The 17,745-nt window shown below is 39.5% G+C and overlaps 1 protein-coding gene across 3 annotated transcripts in view; it reads left to right on the forward strand.

Moving 5' to 3' along the window:
* The window catches only part of TOX (thymocyte selection associated high mobility group box), a 221,569-nt gene that overhangs the window by 112,192 nt on the left and 91,632 nt on the right, over positions 1-17,745 (forward strand). For all 3 annotated transcript variants that reach the window (XM_027892734.1, XM_027892733.1, XM_027892735.1), the window contains exon 2: positions 3,428-3,493. In XM_027892734.1, coding sequence (XP_027748535.1) covers positions 3,428-3,493 — 66 coding nt within the window. The remainder of the gene's footprint in view (positions 1-3,427; positions 3,494-17,745) is intronic.

Raw genomic sequence — 17,745 nt, forward strand, 5'->3', positions numbered from 1 at the left:
ATCTCTATTCCACACTGCTTTGGTAGTTGGGAAAGGGGATGATGAATAAACAAATCAGTATTGAAGTAAATATTTTGTTTTACTTTGGTATACAAAGATCATAATTTCACTCTTTTATAAACATTTTAGTAAACATTGAGAACTTGAAGGAGGTATCTCCTGGCAGTATCTTCTGTTCAAAGTGCTTATGTTTATGCTTCATCCTTTGAGTTTATGGGTGTTTTTCAGGGTCATGTCTGAAGTCTTAGGAACTGCCAAGAAGCCATGCACCACGCTGCACTAGATTGAGGGCAGATAATAATTTAAATAGTGCTAAATGTAGTACAAATACTAACATAGCAACAGTGTTAGTGTCAGCTAATACATTACAGTCCACAACCTGCAAATATAAGCACTACAAAAAATACACATTGCATCAAATCTTGCTGACCTATATAACCTATTACACAACATTTTACACATACCTCTGACAAGCAGATGCTAATTATTGCACTGAATTGAATATTGAAGAAATTAAGTGATAAATCATACAGCTGCTGGATATTTTAAGATGTAAGCAGGTCACTCAGATTTTGCAGACATTATGCATCAATATATTATTCTGAAAATTTACCCTAACAAATTAATCCAAAATGCTGCAGTAGGTAATATCTCATTTAAGGCCAAGTCAAAAGGCCATACATTTTGACTTTAGGTATACTTTTTGTGTTTTGGTTTCTTTGATACATGCTCACATTCAGCCCACAGACCATGGTAGAACAAAAGCATTTCAAGAGCTAAAAAAAAGAGCCACAAGCAACAAACAGGAGAGGCTGAGATCCAAGATCCTATCATGCCAGAGGAACCACTAGTAGCAAGACACTGATTAGGTAGGCAGATAATCCAAGAACAACGCACAGAATAATGAAAATTTCTGTATTCACGGAAAAACACTGTAGGGAAATTATTCAAAGATTGTAAGCTTGGGAGCAAGGACAGATGACCAAATATCCAACTGAGGGAGCTATATGAAAGACTAGTGTACTTCATGAAGATTGTTAAGTCACAGGTCAAGCATTATGGAAGACAAAATAAATTCAAATAATCCTTGACTGTATTTAGCTAGTATGCAGAAAAGGAAAAATTTATTTACATTGCAACTAAACATACACAACACAGAATTTGAATTATAGCGAAGTTTGCAACGTAGCACAACAAATGTATGAAGATAATAAGGGAAATTCAAAAGAGGAGACCTAAGGAATCATGGTTTCTAGGGCAGACAGGACTACCAGAACCAGCTAGTTTAACTATCCTGTCCCTAGTATTTCTTATAAGTATGATAAATGGATTGCATTCATTCCAAAAAAAGATATCAAACTTCATTCTAAAATGGCTGAGAAACGATGAGTTTGCTGTTGATGTGGTGCTTAATTATCTCCTAAAGTAGGAACTTGTGCGTTATTTCAGGGCTGAATTTCTGTAACTCCCATTTCTCAATACTAGATCTCATTATACCACTGTCAGGAAGGCTGACATCTTGCTATCAGACATCTTTCCAGGGTGTAAGTACCAATCGCAGTGATCAAGGCATCTTTCAGCCTTTCGTCTGACAAGCTGAATAAGTTGAACTCCTGCAGGCCTTGCACTGGAGCACTTGGTTTCCAACCAAGTGCTGTGAAGTCTCTCTTCAGAATTTCACCAGTCCATCTGAGTAGAAGAAACAATGCATTTTCTCCAGGGTGCAAACAATCCAGACGCTACAAAATTTTCACCAAAACTCTACCTTGAATGCTTATAAATAAGAATATTATTGAATGAGAAAGCTAAAAGAAAGGGTACATGTCAACAAGAAACAATAAAGGAACAAGTGTCAAACCCTGTTTTATGATCTAATCCAACTATCTCTATTCCATCAAAATTTGGAAATACTTTATTCCTTTTGGCAGATCCGAGTCCATGGCATAATCCTTTCCCTCCCATGGAACTAGGAATTCTGACAGATAGGCTGTGACTATCTATTAAACAGCTCTGGCCAGGAAAGGCAGACCGTCAATTGCTGTGCCAGGAGCTGGCACTTGTTCATTTTACTGCTGCTATTAGGAGCCTTGTAGCCTCTGGCAGAGAAAGAGGATGAACAGCTGGAAGCTGAAATCTTTTCAGCCAACTCAGCAAAAATTGGTAGAGCTATCTGCCAAAGCCACAGTTTAACTTTGCCACCTTGGGCTAGTTGGACATACTTCACCTTGCAGGTAGAATATCCCCAGAAGCTCAGCACTGATCGAGAAATGTCCATGGGATGCCTTCTGTAGGAGCAGAGCAAGCTCAGTAGTAGAGATTTCTTAAAAAAGCTGCCGTGTCATCAAAAATAATGGCTCATGTCCAAAATATGTCACTCTAAGCATTCACACAAGGGGTCAGGTGAAAGTTATTTCAAACAAACCTCGTCACAGCTGGAAATTTGTGGTTGATGACTGGGGATGGGGGTTCCTGCTGTTGTTAATTTCTACTTGAAAGTTCTGAGCAGACACTGGGACTATAGTTACCCTGCTGGCATTGCCACTGGAGAGGGCATAACGAGAGTTCTACAGGGACATTTTCCAGATTATGTAAGAAATCAGTAGTTTTATACTTCTTTGTGTTGGTACAGGATGAGGCTTCAGATCTGACAGTTTTTCTCAATCTAGACCTTCCAATTTTAATCAACTTCTATCACATTTCTGTTACTTCTTAACTGCAGCTGAGGAGAGAAAAAGAACTGGGGGGAAAAAAAAAAAAAAAAAAGGGAAAGAGGCTTTTGTATATATTTCCAGGAATGGTATTTATCATTTACAGAAGGTCATTTTTGCAGTTCTGATTATGAATGTTTACTTCATTCACACATCAAGCAAACTATCCTCTTACACCATACGGACAGAAGGTATACTGTTTCATACATTCATATGTCTGAAAGCTGTCTGGAAATGTGTTTCCTACTTTCTGATTATGGGAACATTTCAATAGGAGGGGGTTTAATTTGTTTTGAAATTTCAACTCTTCTTCTGCTCCAAAGCTAAAGTTGGAATCCATTAAGATGCATTTTAGTGCAGTTTCTATTCTCATCTTCCTTTTCTCAGTAACTGTGCAATTCACTTTGTACTTCACTGCAACCAACAGCAATATGTATACATGGAGCACAAAATGAGCCATTTTGTTTTAAAACAGATTGCAGATGAAAGGAAACCATTCATTTCTTACTTGCTAGCTGTAATTACTAGAGCGCTAATTACTCCAAATCACTGACATCCAGGGTCAATAAGGATGACAACAGGAACATCAAAGACAAGATGCACACACACAATTACAAGTCTCTAAAACCAGGCTGTAATATTATTTTATGGCAACTGTTTTTTTCAGTCAATGCTGAAAAATCAAGTTTCCTGAATGTTTACTATTATTTCCTTTGCAGTTTGACGGTGAAAACATGTATATGAGTATGACAGAGCCGAGCCAGGACTATGTGCCAGCCAGCCAGGTGGGTTAATTAATCTTCTCTGCCTTGTTTCAGATTGTAATTAAACAAATTCAAAGAGTTGCATTGCAAATGAGTGGCACTATCAGTAACTGCTGCAATCAGGAATAATCATAATTTATAAACAAAGCGTTTAAGCCTTGTTTCCAGTTAATGAGATAGAGCTGATAAAACACCAGAGCTGGTGTTTGTTGAAAGATACTACCTTGTTTCCTCTCCAGAATGCAAGCAGCTGTTTTGCCAGCATGATCTTTCCTAAACAGTTGTTTTACCTTCAGGAAATAAAGTCTTTACAGGTGCAGGTTATTTGTTTATCTAACTGCAGACAAGTTAATCATTATAAGCTACACATGTCACAAATAGCCTTAATTATCACTTGTAGGGCAACTGAAGAATTGCATTTTTAACACTAATCCTATGGCTGAGGAATGTTGCTAATATTACAGAATTAGCAGTGAGGTTAAGGCAGTGACTTAGTCTTCTGTAGCTTGCAGCCCAGAAGTTTAATGTGCTGTGGATTTTTTACAAGTATTTTTGAGTCCTTTTCTTTTGGGAAATGACACACACTAAATTTTGATATTGGGTGCATATTAAAAAGTCTTCCACCTTTCCCCTTGAATCCTGAGGTACTATAGGTTTCTAAGAATGAAAGATTTTAATTACATATTAAAAAGCAAAAATAATTTTGGAAGTTTTGGGTTATCTAGCTGTCGCTATGTCTATATGTAGGAGAGAAATTTTCTTTTACTTCATGTGTTTCAGTCAGTGGAATTTTATGCTATTACGTGGCGGAGATAGTGCTGCAGGTTAGTTAGACTGAGTGAGCAATTGCCATGAATAATCAGACTTGTGGTCTAGACCATGCAATATTTGAGGCCCAGCAGTGGCTAGTCTTTCTAACAGAACCAGAAGGATTATGTGAAGAGCTCACATTAGGTGGGAAATAAGTTTGCATGCATAGTAAGTGTGTTTAGACAAGCTGGAATTTAGAAATCTATGCTTTGGAAAGTGACAGTACATTCAAAACTAAGTCTCTCCATGAAGTAAGGTTCATCTGGGGGCCGGGAAGCGGGAGGTTGTGTGAGATGAGTAGATGGTTCAGTCAAAAAGACCGTATTTTAAATATTCCACCGTGTTGCTTCCCAGGCTTCTGTGGAAGTTACTTTGAAATACCTTTAGAGACCAATAGTACTTTGCATTTAGGAATTGTGCATGATTGAACTTATTCAGCTAAGAACCCTCCAAGATCCAGAGGTAGTTTAGACTAGAACTGTTTGATTAAAAAATGAAAAATTATATTATTAATTTTTCTCTAAGCATTAATCCAAAAACTGTACTGACAAGTTTTAGTATTATTATTAGATTAAAGCAGCCTAGTATCATCTCATTTATGCCTTAAGGGTTTGGAAGTGCAAGGGCTAATTGAATTTGTTTGAAACAGTAGAAATACAAACTCTGTGAATGATTGCTGTTATAAGGCAGCTGCTACCTTTCAGAGAATCATTATGTCTGTTTTAAATAGTTTTGAATAAAGGATTGCAAATCCACATTATACATCAGAATTATTTTTCTTCTGTTGATATTTTTGTACTGTGTATGCATGTAGTTTAAATAATTTAAATGGCATATTGAAAAATTAAGAGTATAAGTTTTAATCTTTTATGTGGTTTCTACATGTACTAACAAGGCCCAGATCCTTTGAGATATTTATGCATCTAACACTCACTGGTTTCAGTGGAAGTAAGGTGCTTAAAGTACCTTTAAAGACCCATGGCTAGGTATTTTAAATGCAAATGACTTTGTCTTCAAGGAAAAAAAGATCCATCAAATGTGACATTTCCAAATTCAAAGATGTCAGAAAACCCTGAGTACTTACTAAGGTCTGGAACCAAGAAAGGGCTTACAGACTTAAAATCTTGCTATGGCAAAGCTGAACTCTTGAATGTCTGGCTCCCAGGTGGAGTTCAAAACCCAGGGGCAGGTGTTGAAACTCTCTGTCCTTTGCTGGGGGATCCATCTGACAAGAGGCAGCTCAATTGCCAGGTATAGTGTTTTAAGTTATTACCAAGTGACTGACACCATTCAACCAGCCTCCCGTGCCCATTTGAGAGAAGCCATCAGCCTCGGGCTGTGGCAACCTCCTTTCCCTTGGTGGGATTTTCTCCTGGTGCGTAGACTGTTGCAGTGGTTTGAAGTTATTTTTCGAATCACACAATGGTTTGGGTTGGAATGAACCTTACAGATAATCTAGTTGCAATACCCCTGCCATGGGCAGGGAACCTTCCACTAGGGTGGGTTGCTCAGAGCCCCATTCAGCCTGGCCTTGAACACTTTCAGGGGTAGGGAGTCCACAACCTCTCTGGACAACCTGTGTCAGTGCCTCACCACCCTTATGGCAAAGGACTTCTTCCTAATGTCTAATCTAAGCCTACTCTCTTTCAGGTCGTTTGTCTTTGTCCTATCACTACATGCCCTTGTAAAAAGTCCTTCTCCACTTTTCCTCTTGGCTCCCTTTAGGTACCAGAAGGCTAATCTAAGGTCTTCCTAGACCCTTTTTGAAACTGAGCAACCCCAACATTATCAGCCCGTCTTCATAGAGGAGGTGTTCCAGCTCTGTGTAGCTGGAACATACGTGAAAGCCCAGAATGATAATAGTACTAAAAAAAAAAAAAAACAAAAATCAAAAAACAAAAAACAAACAACAAAAAAAAAACCAACAAAAAAACCACCCTAGGAACAGGAAGTTGGGATGTAATGGAAACCTGCCTCTCTCTTGTTTCATCAAGAACCTGTGACTGTGAGAAAAGCCTAACCAAACGTTTCCTGACACAGACATCTGCTAGTCATACCTCAAAGGGACTAAACAACTCTCCATTGACAGTATCAGTGAGGTCTTCACCAACTGCAATGGGATGCTCTTCCTATCTTGGGCATAAACATTTGGTGGTCAGCCAAAATTGGTAAATTGACTACCATTTCAACATCTAATCTGTTTGTTAAAACTGGAAAATATTATATTCCCTGCTCTGAAAACAAAGCATGAACGATTGTGTTGCTTACAGGGGAGGGAGAGGAAGAGGAAAGAATGCAACTGTATTTTCTGACCCCAGTTATCAGGACTGTTTGTTCATTTTCCTTTCACCATTACTGGATGTAAAACACATAATGCCATATAAAGAGAAGAGAAAATGTTCTCTCTCAAATGACAGCTTAGTTGCCTCCTTCATAGTTTTGTCCTCTGTTTTGCACCTGTTCCCATGAGCCTTGCTGTTGCATGACCTCAGCGAGAGGAGTGCAGGATCCTTCCCACCCTCAGTAACTTGTCTGTTCCCTTCCAAGGTCAGAGATGAGGGTTTGAATCCTGTCAGAATGAGGAGTGAATTAGTTTCTCCGCTTTCTGTGATAGACACACATCTGTTAACTAAAATATGAATCCCACATGTTAGGAGATGCACAGTCCTATCAGAAACTTTTATTAAAGTTCTGATTATGCTGACTGAGTCAGACATGAGCATCATTTTCTAATTTAAGAATCTGACACGGCTTACTTGGGAGGTAGGTTGGCAGACTGAGTCATGGTATATAACACCAAAGAGCAAGGGGTTTCCACTAGGCTGTCTTCAGGATTATGTGACTATAGAGACAGGGGTTCTGGGGTCCTGATATACGCTGACATGCACTTCAGTTCTTTCTGTTTACTGGAAAGTGTTCATATCCAGAAAAACATCACCATATATTATTTTATGGGTTTTAATCAATTTATCCCCTTGGGGCTAACATAAATAAAAGCTCAGCCATTGGACAGGAAAAATATAGTTTTGTTCCTTTTACTGTATAACATCAAACATCTGCATAGTTTGGTAATCCAAGACAAGTTGCCTCACAGCATCCCTCAACAATAATTATCATTTCTGTTCAATTTTCAAATCAGTACATGCTTTGGGACTTACAGACCAAGTTGCTAAGTAGCAACATATGGCTCACTACTGTTCCTGTGATGTTGCTGCAAGCAAATAGCATAATTCTATACTTGAAATGATTTTTACAGAAAGGCAGTGCTGGAACTGAGCCAGAAGTGTAAGTATACAGTAAAAATTAATGATATTCTTTTAAACTGTCCCAAAAGGCTGTTTGGCAATGTTGTCTCTGTGTACATTTTATATATATGTGTAAGTACTGTGTTTTTGGTTGTGATATATGTAGTACAGGACTCTGCACTGCAGGCATCTCCTAAATGAGTTATGCCAGCCATATTAACAAACATACACAATAAAACTACATGGAATTTTCACTACTAATTGCACTTGGATCTGAAAATATTTATCATTCTAAAATAAAACTATGCCTACTGCTCTGCATTTCAGAATCCCACCAATATATTGTTTTCTCCCCACACCTATAATTGGAATCTCAGAGATGAATTGTTCTTTATGTAATTCCTCCTCGTGTAATTTGTGGGCCATGTACAGCACAGTATAAAATTATATTGTTTATTTTACATTTTTTCCTAGTCACAATGCGGAATGTAATTTCAGAACTCTGTTGCACAAAGCTTCGGCACTTTTGTAGCCTTCCTGAGGCCTGATATACATTAAGGCTAATGAATCCAGCTGCCAAATTCCCTGCACAGTCCAAAGGGAAGGGACAAAAAAGAAGCCTGGAGCTAATGGTTTAGGGCAGTACTCCCATTGTCCCAGTTGGAAGAAAAGAGATATTTGAGGCAGAGGAATGAATACGGTTTGCCCAAAGGTGGTATTTTCCTTCTTCCCAGAGCTATGCCAGGAAGATCCATGTAAGATATGTATGCATACTCTTTGGCACAGTGAGCATGATGGGTGTCAAAACTGTTTTGTCCTGTACAGCTCAAGGGTGAAATAGGATCAAATGACATCCAAAATGGAGATTTTTCATGTTAATAGGAACGTAAATGCTTCCCCTGCCTTTTGTTTCCATATTGACATGGTCCTAGATATATCCCTAACTTCTTTTTTACATGTTTATACTGTAATTTCTTAGATTATTAATGGCATAACTATTACTCATGTGAAGTAGGGATGGATAAATGCCATGTAATAGCTGCCCTCTCTTGCTCTGTATTGGTCCTTCCCTGTAGATAGGCTAGAATTTCAGGGTACTGTATCCTGTTCCTGCCAGAGGATACAGCTCTTCTGTCACCCCTTTAGTGCCCTTGTCAGCAGATCAGACAGGATTTGGCTGCCTAGGAAAGGACTGAGAAAACCAGCATTCTTAGATGGAGAATCACTCCATGTTTCAATGTAGTCCCACGGGTACATCCTACCCTGAAGTCCAGTGCAATCCTGCCCAAAAGTCAGAAAGCTTTTGCTTATTAGTTGAGAGGCATTGCCACCTGGGTCAGTCTGCTGACTGGCTGTGGTTCAGGAATGGTTTAGACCATATTCCATCTCCCTCTTCCGGATCCACTATCTTTTAATTTCAAAAATAATCAACAGAAGGGAGTCCGCTTCTTGCTCCTCCATTTCTCTGAAGCCATCTATAACAAAATGCCCTCATGGAAAGAAAAACACCAGGCAGGCCTTTCAGATCCTGATTGACTGGTTAAAGCTAGAGGTAATTTCACCCCACTTTCCCCTTTTGTCTAAAACATAGTCTTAATGTGTCTTAATATGAGGCACAGAGTCTGGAAAGAACTGAGTTCCTGATAAAAATACATCAACAGTTGCATTAACAAGGCTATGTATATATTTATAGACATACATCTTTAAAACTGTAGAATGTTTTGAATTGGAAGGCATCTTTGTAGATCATCTAGTCCCGTTCCCTGCCATGAGCAGTTACATCTTTCACTGAATCAGGTTGCTAAAAGACTCATCCAACCTGACCTTCAAAACTTCCAGTGATGGGGCACACACAAGTTATCTGCACAATCTCTTACAGTATCTCACCACCCTCACAGTAAAGAATTTATTCCTGTGTCAAATCTAAATCTTTTCTCTCTCAGTTTAAAACTCTTGCCCCTTGTATTGACACTACAGGCCTTGGTAAAATGTCTTTCTCCATCTTTCTTGTAAGCCCCATATATACTGAAAGTCTGCTATAAGGTGTCCTCGTAGTCTTTTCTTCTGCAGGCTAAACAGTCCCAACTCTCTCAGCCTTTCATCGTAGGAGAGGTGCTCCAGCCCTTGGACCATTTCTGTGGTGGTTCTTTGGACCCAGTCCAAGAAGTCCATGACTTTCCTGTGCTGAGAGCACTCCAGGTGGGGTCTCAGCAGAGCAGAGGCACAGAATCATCTCCTTCGACCTGCTGGCCACGTTGCTTCTGATGCAGCCACAGTTGCCTTTCTGGGCTGCAAGTGCATATTGCTGGCTCATGTCCAGCTTGTCATCCACCAGTGTCCCTGAGTCCTTCTCCACAGGGATGTGTTATATAAGTATGTATGAATGTCTTTAGCTTTAATGCAAACTCTGTAAGCATGTACTGTGTATGTAGTTGAGGATATTTTAAATTTTTTTGTAGTCAAATAAAAGTTATAAAAATTGAGTCAAAATTAGGGCCTGTTGACCAGAATTTAAGAGCTTTTTCAAATTTCACACGAAAGACATGACTCAGATGAAATACCTTTACCCTCTTTTACTCCAATTCATTTTAGTCGCTTATGTTCAGTAGATGTTGAACTTTGACCAGAAGAAGAAATGTATATGACCTACTTATCTCTGAAAAATGAGTTACTTAAATATGCCTTAACTTAGTGCTTCTTTCAGTTAATGCCTATTCTATAGCACATGCAATAAAAACACTAAAGAGGGCAAAATGTATTCCCTAAGGATCCTAAGCAAACATACCCATAATTACAGTTGTATAAACAAAAGTGTCCCTCTCCAGCCTTCAAAAACCATTAGCATGGATCTGTAAAATTGAGATCATATCAGAAACATCAGCAAGTATAACAAATTTTTCAGCGTTCTGTTTGTCTTCTGGCTGTGAAACCTTGCACTTATATTTTCTTTACAGCCATGTGGGCTGAAAACTTCTTACTGAAAGCAGGTTTGGAGAGTAATTGCCTTGCTCCAGAAGTTTGGAGCTTTAGAAGTAAATGTCAGATACTGCTAGAGTAACTCTTAAATTGTGAACTTGGCCCTGTTGTATAGACAGTGATTCTGTGCATCAATTAAAAGTATTTTTCTTAGGAGTTGCAGATGGGAGGGAAGTAATGTAAACACTGCATCTTGTCTTAGCAGTAGGATCAGGATGATAGCAACTTCAGTGATAGGCCCACAATAAATCAATAAAGTAAAAATAACAAAAGCTATTATTTTACCATGAAAAAGGTAAACAGAAAATCAATCATCAAATGATGAATTCTCTGTCCAAAAGCCAGAAGTATTTTTTCATATATCACAAGAGAAAAGGCACTGCTTTTTGCTGTGCATGACATGAGAGAACTTTCTGTTTAATGAGCAGCCAGTGTAACATATCCTTCAAAATGTTTCCGTCTACTCCTTCATGTACAACTTTTTTAGCATGTGAAAACAGATTACAGACATCATATATTTTAGTTATGTAGTTTCCTTTCCAGGAAACTCTACAGGTCAGCGATGTGGATGAATTACGGGAGGTAACCATGGGAAATGTTAAAGGCAGTATTTTTCAACTGAGCTTCACATAAAATGAACCTTTTTTTGGTCCATAAAATGTCTGGAAGAATTACGTGAATTTGAACTACAAATTAGACCAATTACTATTATACTGTCCCTTTTGGCAAAGGCTGCTGCAGTAGAGTCAGTTTGACCTGTTGACCTCTGATGGAATAAACCGATAAGATGCCAGTCTTTGATTAATCTAGTTAGTTTTACGAAATCTGGCATCTCAACAAGCCCAAACTAGTTACTCAAACCAGTCTTCAATGTAGCATTCAAATGATCACTCCGTGGAGTCCCAGAGGTATTCATTACAGACAAAATTGCTCTTGTTGCCTTGCATACAAGCTGAGTTTTCAATGGGAAATGAAAGGCTGCCTGGGAAAATAGGCCACCTAATTAAGTTAAACTACTCTAGCATTTGGCTTGACATCTTCATTACTCAAAATTAAAAAGATGCTTCACTTCAGCACACAAGTTACTATTGTTTATGTTGTTTTCCTCTTAAATTGGCTTCTTACATGGAAGTCTGTTTTTCAGAATTATATCTTGTAATAGCTCGCATATTTCTTGCAGTTTATAAAAATGTCTTAATAGGTGCTACACTACTGATAGTTGATACGACATTAGTGCGATTGAGCTTATTACTGAGGTCTCAGCAGTCCTACTGCTTACATGACATTTTATTAACAGAGGGCCAGATTCTGCCAGTTCTACTTATTTGAATAATCTGTACCCGTTCATATACTGAGCATTCTTTGGCCTTTTTAGTGTGAAGTCCTGGGTCCAAAATCTGGGTGCCAGAGTCGGTGGGATCACTGGTGGGAACTGGGAGCTTTGATATTCCTCAGCTTTCAGCTTTTCCTGTGATTGGCATGGGACTAAACAAAAGTTACAGCAGAATTGCAAAGAGTAGCCCTACCTCTGTTTTGATGTTCCTTTTCATCAAGTGGTAACATTTTATACTAAATATTTCTGGAAATTTCATCAGTCATTTGGGAGGGGTGTAACAATCCATTGTTGCTAAGCTTTTCTAAGAAAAGAGAAGGAAAGGGGAAAAAACACAACAGAAAATAAAGGCTTCTTTATCCTTCATCACTGTGTGCCCTGGGTACAACATTATTTCATCTTTTGATGTCTTTCTCAGAAGGGGTCTGGAAATTTAGACAGAATATTTGCCCCCTAAACAGATATACTTAAATGTAAATCTATACTACTGCTATTTTAAGAGTATTTAAAAATGTAAACATGTGAAGAGCACACTGTCTTGATTGCTGGTTTAGAGTTTATGATGCTAATGAGGCTTCTGACAGGTTAAATGTGGTGTATCATCTATATTTTCAAGCAACAGGATTTGTGAAGATGTAACTCCTTTTTTTTCCTGTTAAATTCTGCTTATTAAATATGTATATTGCTAGTTTTATTACCCAGTGCTTTGTACTGAGCATAATTTAGGTATGTTTTGCAGAGAGGGTCTCTAAAAAGTATTGTATTTTTAATACGCTTTTTATCTCTATTTAAAAAAGAATATTTAGCAAATGTAGTAGCTAATTTATGGACGTATGTCTTGTAGTGCTGAATTCAAGATTATACCATACTGCCTGTGTTACAGTACAGACCAAAACCTGTCAAATAGGATCCCAAGTTACCTTAAGAATTTTAGCTTTCATTAAAATGTAGTATTAGTAGTAATAATAATAGTCATAGCAGTTTTCCCCTATGCTCCAAAGAGAATCCTGTGAATATTCTGTCTTTCCTTTTCCTGTTCTGTAAACAGCCTGAAGCAGTGGCTATGAGGTGATGAAGCTGCTCTGCTTATCTTTAGGAGGTAGTATGCAGAAACCTATTGCAGTGCAAGTCTCCCCTTCCTTTCAGCATCCCCAAAGCAGTGGACAAGCAATAGCTGTTTATGCACCTAAACCTGTTTATACACTCCTAAAGCACCCCCAGTGCTGCTTTTTGGAGGTTGCACTATTAGGGCCTGACACACACTGCTGAGGGACCAAATGCATTTCTCTTCAGGAGAGAACAGTGACAGGGGTGTCGAACAACAACTACATGTGGGTCCCCACTGGGAACATGCTAAGGATGATGGGAGGATGAGAGGAGCAAGTCTCCATACTGGAGAACTAAGGAGGCACCATTTGTGCCTAAAGCTCCAGTGCATTCCTAAGGGATTTCTTTGGTAATTGATCACTAATTCTATAAAAGGCTTGCTCTTCTCTTTTAAATTTACTCAAATTTTCTAAATAGGAGAAGTGCAAGCTGGGTCTTTGTCTGAAGCAAAGTTTAAATGCTTCAGTTACAGTACTGGTGTTTGCAGAGCCCAGATCTTGTAACCTTTTATCATATTCATGATTCTACTTATTGTCATCTGTAAAATGTATTTCAATTTAAAACCTCTATGAAGAACACGTTTCCCAGCAAACTGCTATAGTATATGCATAAAATTAATGTAAATAATGAAAAGACTCTCAGGAGTAAAATCTTTAAAAAAGTCTATACTTTTACATAATTCTGTTAACTTTGAAAATTATGATCATTTTTAAATTAGTAATATCATTGTTGGCATATTCTATTTCTGGAAAATTAATGTTTTGCTGGGGGCTTTGCCCTTTAACTAATGTAAATTAGAGAAATTGATTAACACAATAGAAAAAAGTTATACCTTCCCCTGTAATAAATTTTTGATAGCTGTTGCTTGATAAATTAGTATATTGTGTGTTTTTAAATGAATATGATTTATTGCTGTTGTCTACCATATGAAGAAACAGAAAAAAATTGTTTGCAGGATCATTGACTTCAACATATCCATGGCACTGTTGGACAATTCTTGCTGAGTGTTAAGATGATTTATGTAACAGACCGAAGGTTTCCACAGTAATGCATTATAGTCTCAAGCTATCAAACCTTGTTCATGCAGAGACAAAAGCAACTGAAAAACCCTTGCTTCTGAAGGTTCTTCATTTAGAAATTAGAGATAAGGTCGATCCTGGAAATATCTGCTGTCAAATATATTATCCCAACTTTCAAACGTGCATAAGGTACATTGCTGTTTTTCTGCTTCTAATGAGCTCATTGTTTTTACATTAGTCTCGATTCATAAGTATTTCAGTTATGTAACAATATGTTCAATAATAGAAGAGGAGACAGCCTGAAGCATCTATCTTTTAAAAACTGGCATCTTTCCACAGTTCAGATGCAGAAGCCTTGGTGCAAATGAAAAATTAAGACACGCTCTACATAGTTGGCAGTACCATTCATTTCATTTAAATTAAATATCTATAGGCAAAGTCCCAATTTTTAAGGAACTGTTGCTAATACCACATTCTGTTGAGTAAATGCATGGTGACTGATGCAACCACTGAGCACATGAATTAGACTTACTTAATGTACGTTGTCTTCTGTGCTGTCAAATAATAACAGTTCTGCTCTTTCCAGAGGGATTTATATTGGATGTTTGAAAGCTTGCTGCCTCTTGTGGTCAGTCTGTTTGAGCCATCTCCTTCTCTGAGTAGAGTTCTATTAAAACTATTTTTAAACATAAAAAGTTTTGCTGGCCCATATGCAGTCACCCCTGTAGAATACTTAAGTGAGGGGGTTTTATTTTTATTTCCTGAAAGCATTCCCCTTATTTTTCTGATGAGTATTCTCAAAAATAAATGCTGGACTTGTTTTGTGTTTGTGTTATTAGCACATCAGGATGCGTAGTTGGAGTTATGTGTTGCCAAAGAACTGACTTTTGACATGCACTTCCCCTCCACCTCCCAGTTTCGCCCCCCTTTCTATAGCTTGCCGCTGGATTTGGCCAGGCTAAGTGGCATAAAAGATAAATTGAAGAGGACCAATGAGGAAAGGGTTCAGGAACAAAAACTTGGGCTTGGGTTGGACAGTGAATCAGGGTTAAGTGTTTGTATCGCTTTATTCTGGCAAGCTTTTCTCATTAAATTATAGGCTAAAGTAGCATATAGATAATGAAGTCTCTTGATCCCAGAGTGGGCATCTCAGTTGTCTGTTTTATGAAGTTTCCATCATTTGAAGCAGAAATGTCACTAATATTTAGACAGAAGCATAGAATATTGTCCTTTAGATTTGGAAACATTCATAATTCATAAAGCTTTTTAATAGCTTTATGTCTGTAGATAACTCAAATTTAAGGCTGCTCAGTTCTGAGGTTCCCACTGTGTAGTTTCCATCTGAAATATACTAAAATCTGTTTACAGTAAATATAGTAATGAAAATGCTCTTTATAACAAAGAAAAATTAAAGCATTGTCCGTTCAGTGCTGTGCAGTTGGTTTACTGGTGTTAATTTGCAGAGGGCTTTCTCTCTGGAATGTAATAAATGTCCAGGAAGTTCCCCTAAACTGAAGAGCTCAGAAACACCTCATCCACTCCCACAGTCATGAGATAAAAATGAAACCATTGGCAGTGTTCCTAGAAGCTCTGTGGTAAAGGAAATAAAGCACCTATGGCTACATTTTTTTTTCTCCCCTATTTATTCAAAAGTGAAAAGGTGAACTTGCTAATGTTTCTGTGGCCAGTGGAATAAAAAGGAACTATTCCATGTCTTTCTGAATAGAGAAAGTCCTGCTGACAGTAAAACCAACTATAAAGGAAAAATCCTTGGCGGGGGTGGAAAGACCCTAACCTTGCTCCCCATCACCAAGAAAAACCTAACAGAGCTGAAGCTCCAGGCCACCACTTATTATGAATATGTATGAGCTGTACTTATGAATTGTAATTGGATACAGGGAGTATCCCTAATAATCCTAATGCTTTTGATGGTGAATCCACTACCTCCCTGGGCAGCCCATTCCAATGTCTGTACTCTCTCTGTAAAAAATTTCTTCCTAATATCCAACCTAACTCTCTCCTGGCAGAGCTTAAGAACCGTGTCCTCTTATCCTACTGATGGTTGCCTGGGAGAAGAGACTGACCCCAGCTGGGCTATAACCTCCTTTCAGGTAGTTGTAGAGAGTGATGAGGTCACCCCTGAGCCTCCTCTTCTTCAGACTAAACAACCCCCTCAGCCTCTCCTCATAGGACTTGTGCTCAAGTCCCTTCACCAGCCTGGTTGCTCTTCTCTGGACCCGCTCCAGCACCTCAATATCCTTCCTGAACTGAGGGGCCCAGAACTGGACACAATACTTGAGGTGTGGCCTCAGCAGCACTGAGTACAGGGGAAGGATCACATCCCTGCTTCTGCTGGCCACATTGTTCTTGATGCAGGCCAGGATGCCATTGGCCTTCTTGGTCACCTGCTGGGGACGCTGCTGGCTCATGTTCAGCTTCCTATCGATCCAAACTCACAGGTCCCTTTCCACCTACCTGCTCTCCAGCCACTCTGTGCCCAGCCTGTAGCGCTGCAGGGGGTTGTTGTGGCCAAAGTGCAGGACCCGGCACTTGGCCTTGTTGAACTTCATCCCATTGGAATCAGCCCAATTCTGCAGCCTATCCAGGTCCCTCTGCAGAGCCCTCCTGCCTTCCAGCTGATCAACACTCCCCCCAACTTGGCATCATCTGCAAATTTGCTAATGGTACACTCAATCCCTTCATCTAAATCATCAGTAAAGATGGTTGGTGGACTGGGCCCAGCACTGATCCCTGGGGGACACCACTGGTGACCAAACACCATCTGGATGCAGCCCCGTTCACCAGCACTCTCTGGGCCCGGTCCTCCAGCCAGTTCTTAACCCAGCAGAGAGTGTCCCTGTCCAAGCCATGAACTGCCAGCTTTTCCAGGAGTATATTATGGGAGACAGTGTCAAAGGCTTTGCTGAAGTCCAGATAGACACATCCACAGCCTTCTCTTATCCACCAGGCAAGTCACCTGATCATAAAAGGAGATCAGATTGGTCAGACACGACCTGTCCTTCCTAAACTTGTGTTGACTGGATCTGATCCCTTGCCAGTCCTGTAGGTGCTGTATGATTGCACCTAGGATGATCTCCTCCATAATCTTGCCAGGCACTGAGGTCAGGCTGACTGGCCTGTAGTTTCCTGGGTCCTCCTTCTGGCTCTTTTTGTGGATGGGCGTGACATTCGCCAACTTCCAATCATCTGGGACCTCTCCAGTGAGCCAGGAATGTTGGTAGATGATGGAGTCCTTTTGCCCTTGCTAGATAGATGAAGCCCATCTGATTCTAGCAGGCTAGGTACCATAGAATTTGCCCCATGGTCGAAAAAACCAAAATTCTGCCAGTGGCACCAATCCTTTAGCCACCTATTGATAAGATGGGTTTTCCTTCTCCTCTCCTCACTCATACGTACTACTGCAGGAACTGAGGCGAACACCACCTGTGCTCCTGTCCCATTAACTAATTGACTCAGGGCCTTAAAGTCCTTTTTAAGTAGCCTGATACCTCTGTTGTTAATGACAGCACTGCCAGCCTGGACCACCAGCAGTGGATAATGATCAGAGGGCTGGAATAGCTCAGAGAGCCTCCTACTAATATCCTTCACCCAGGCCCCGGGAAGGCAGCAGACCTCCCTGTGGGATGGGTCCGGTCGGCATATAGGGCCTTCAGTTCCCCTCAGAAGGGAGTCACCTACTACAACTACCCTTCTTTTTTTCTTTATAGCTGTGGTTGTAATCTGTCTCGTAGATGGATGGGGTGCAACCGGGAGACCTCCAGA

This window comes from Empidonax traillii, unplaced genomic scaffold (genome assembly GCF_003031625.1).
Source record: "Empidonax traillii isolate 1590-97213 ecotype Southwest subspecies unplaced genomic scaffold, ASM303162v1 scaffold365:size559728, whole genome shotgun sequence".
NCBI lineage: Eukaryota > Metazoa > Chordata > Aves > Passeriformes > Tyrannidae > Empidonax > Empidonax traillii.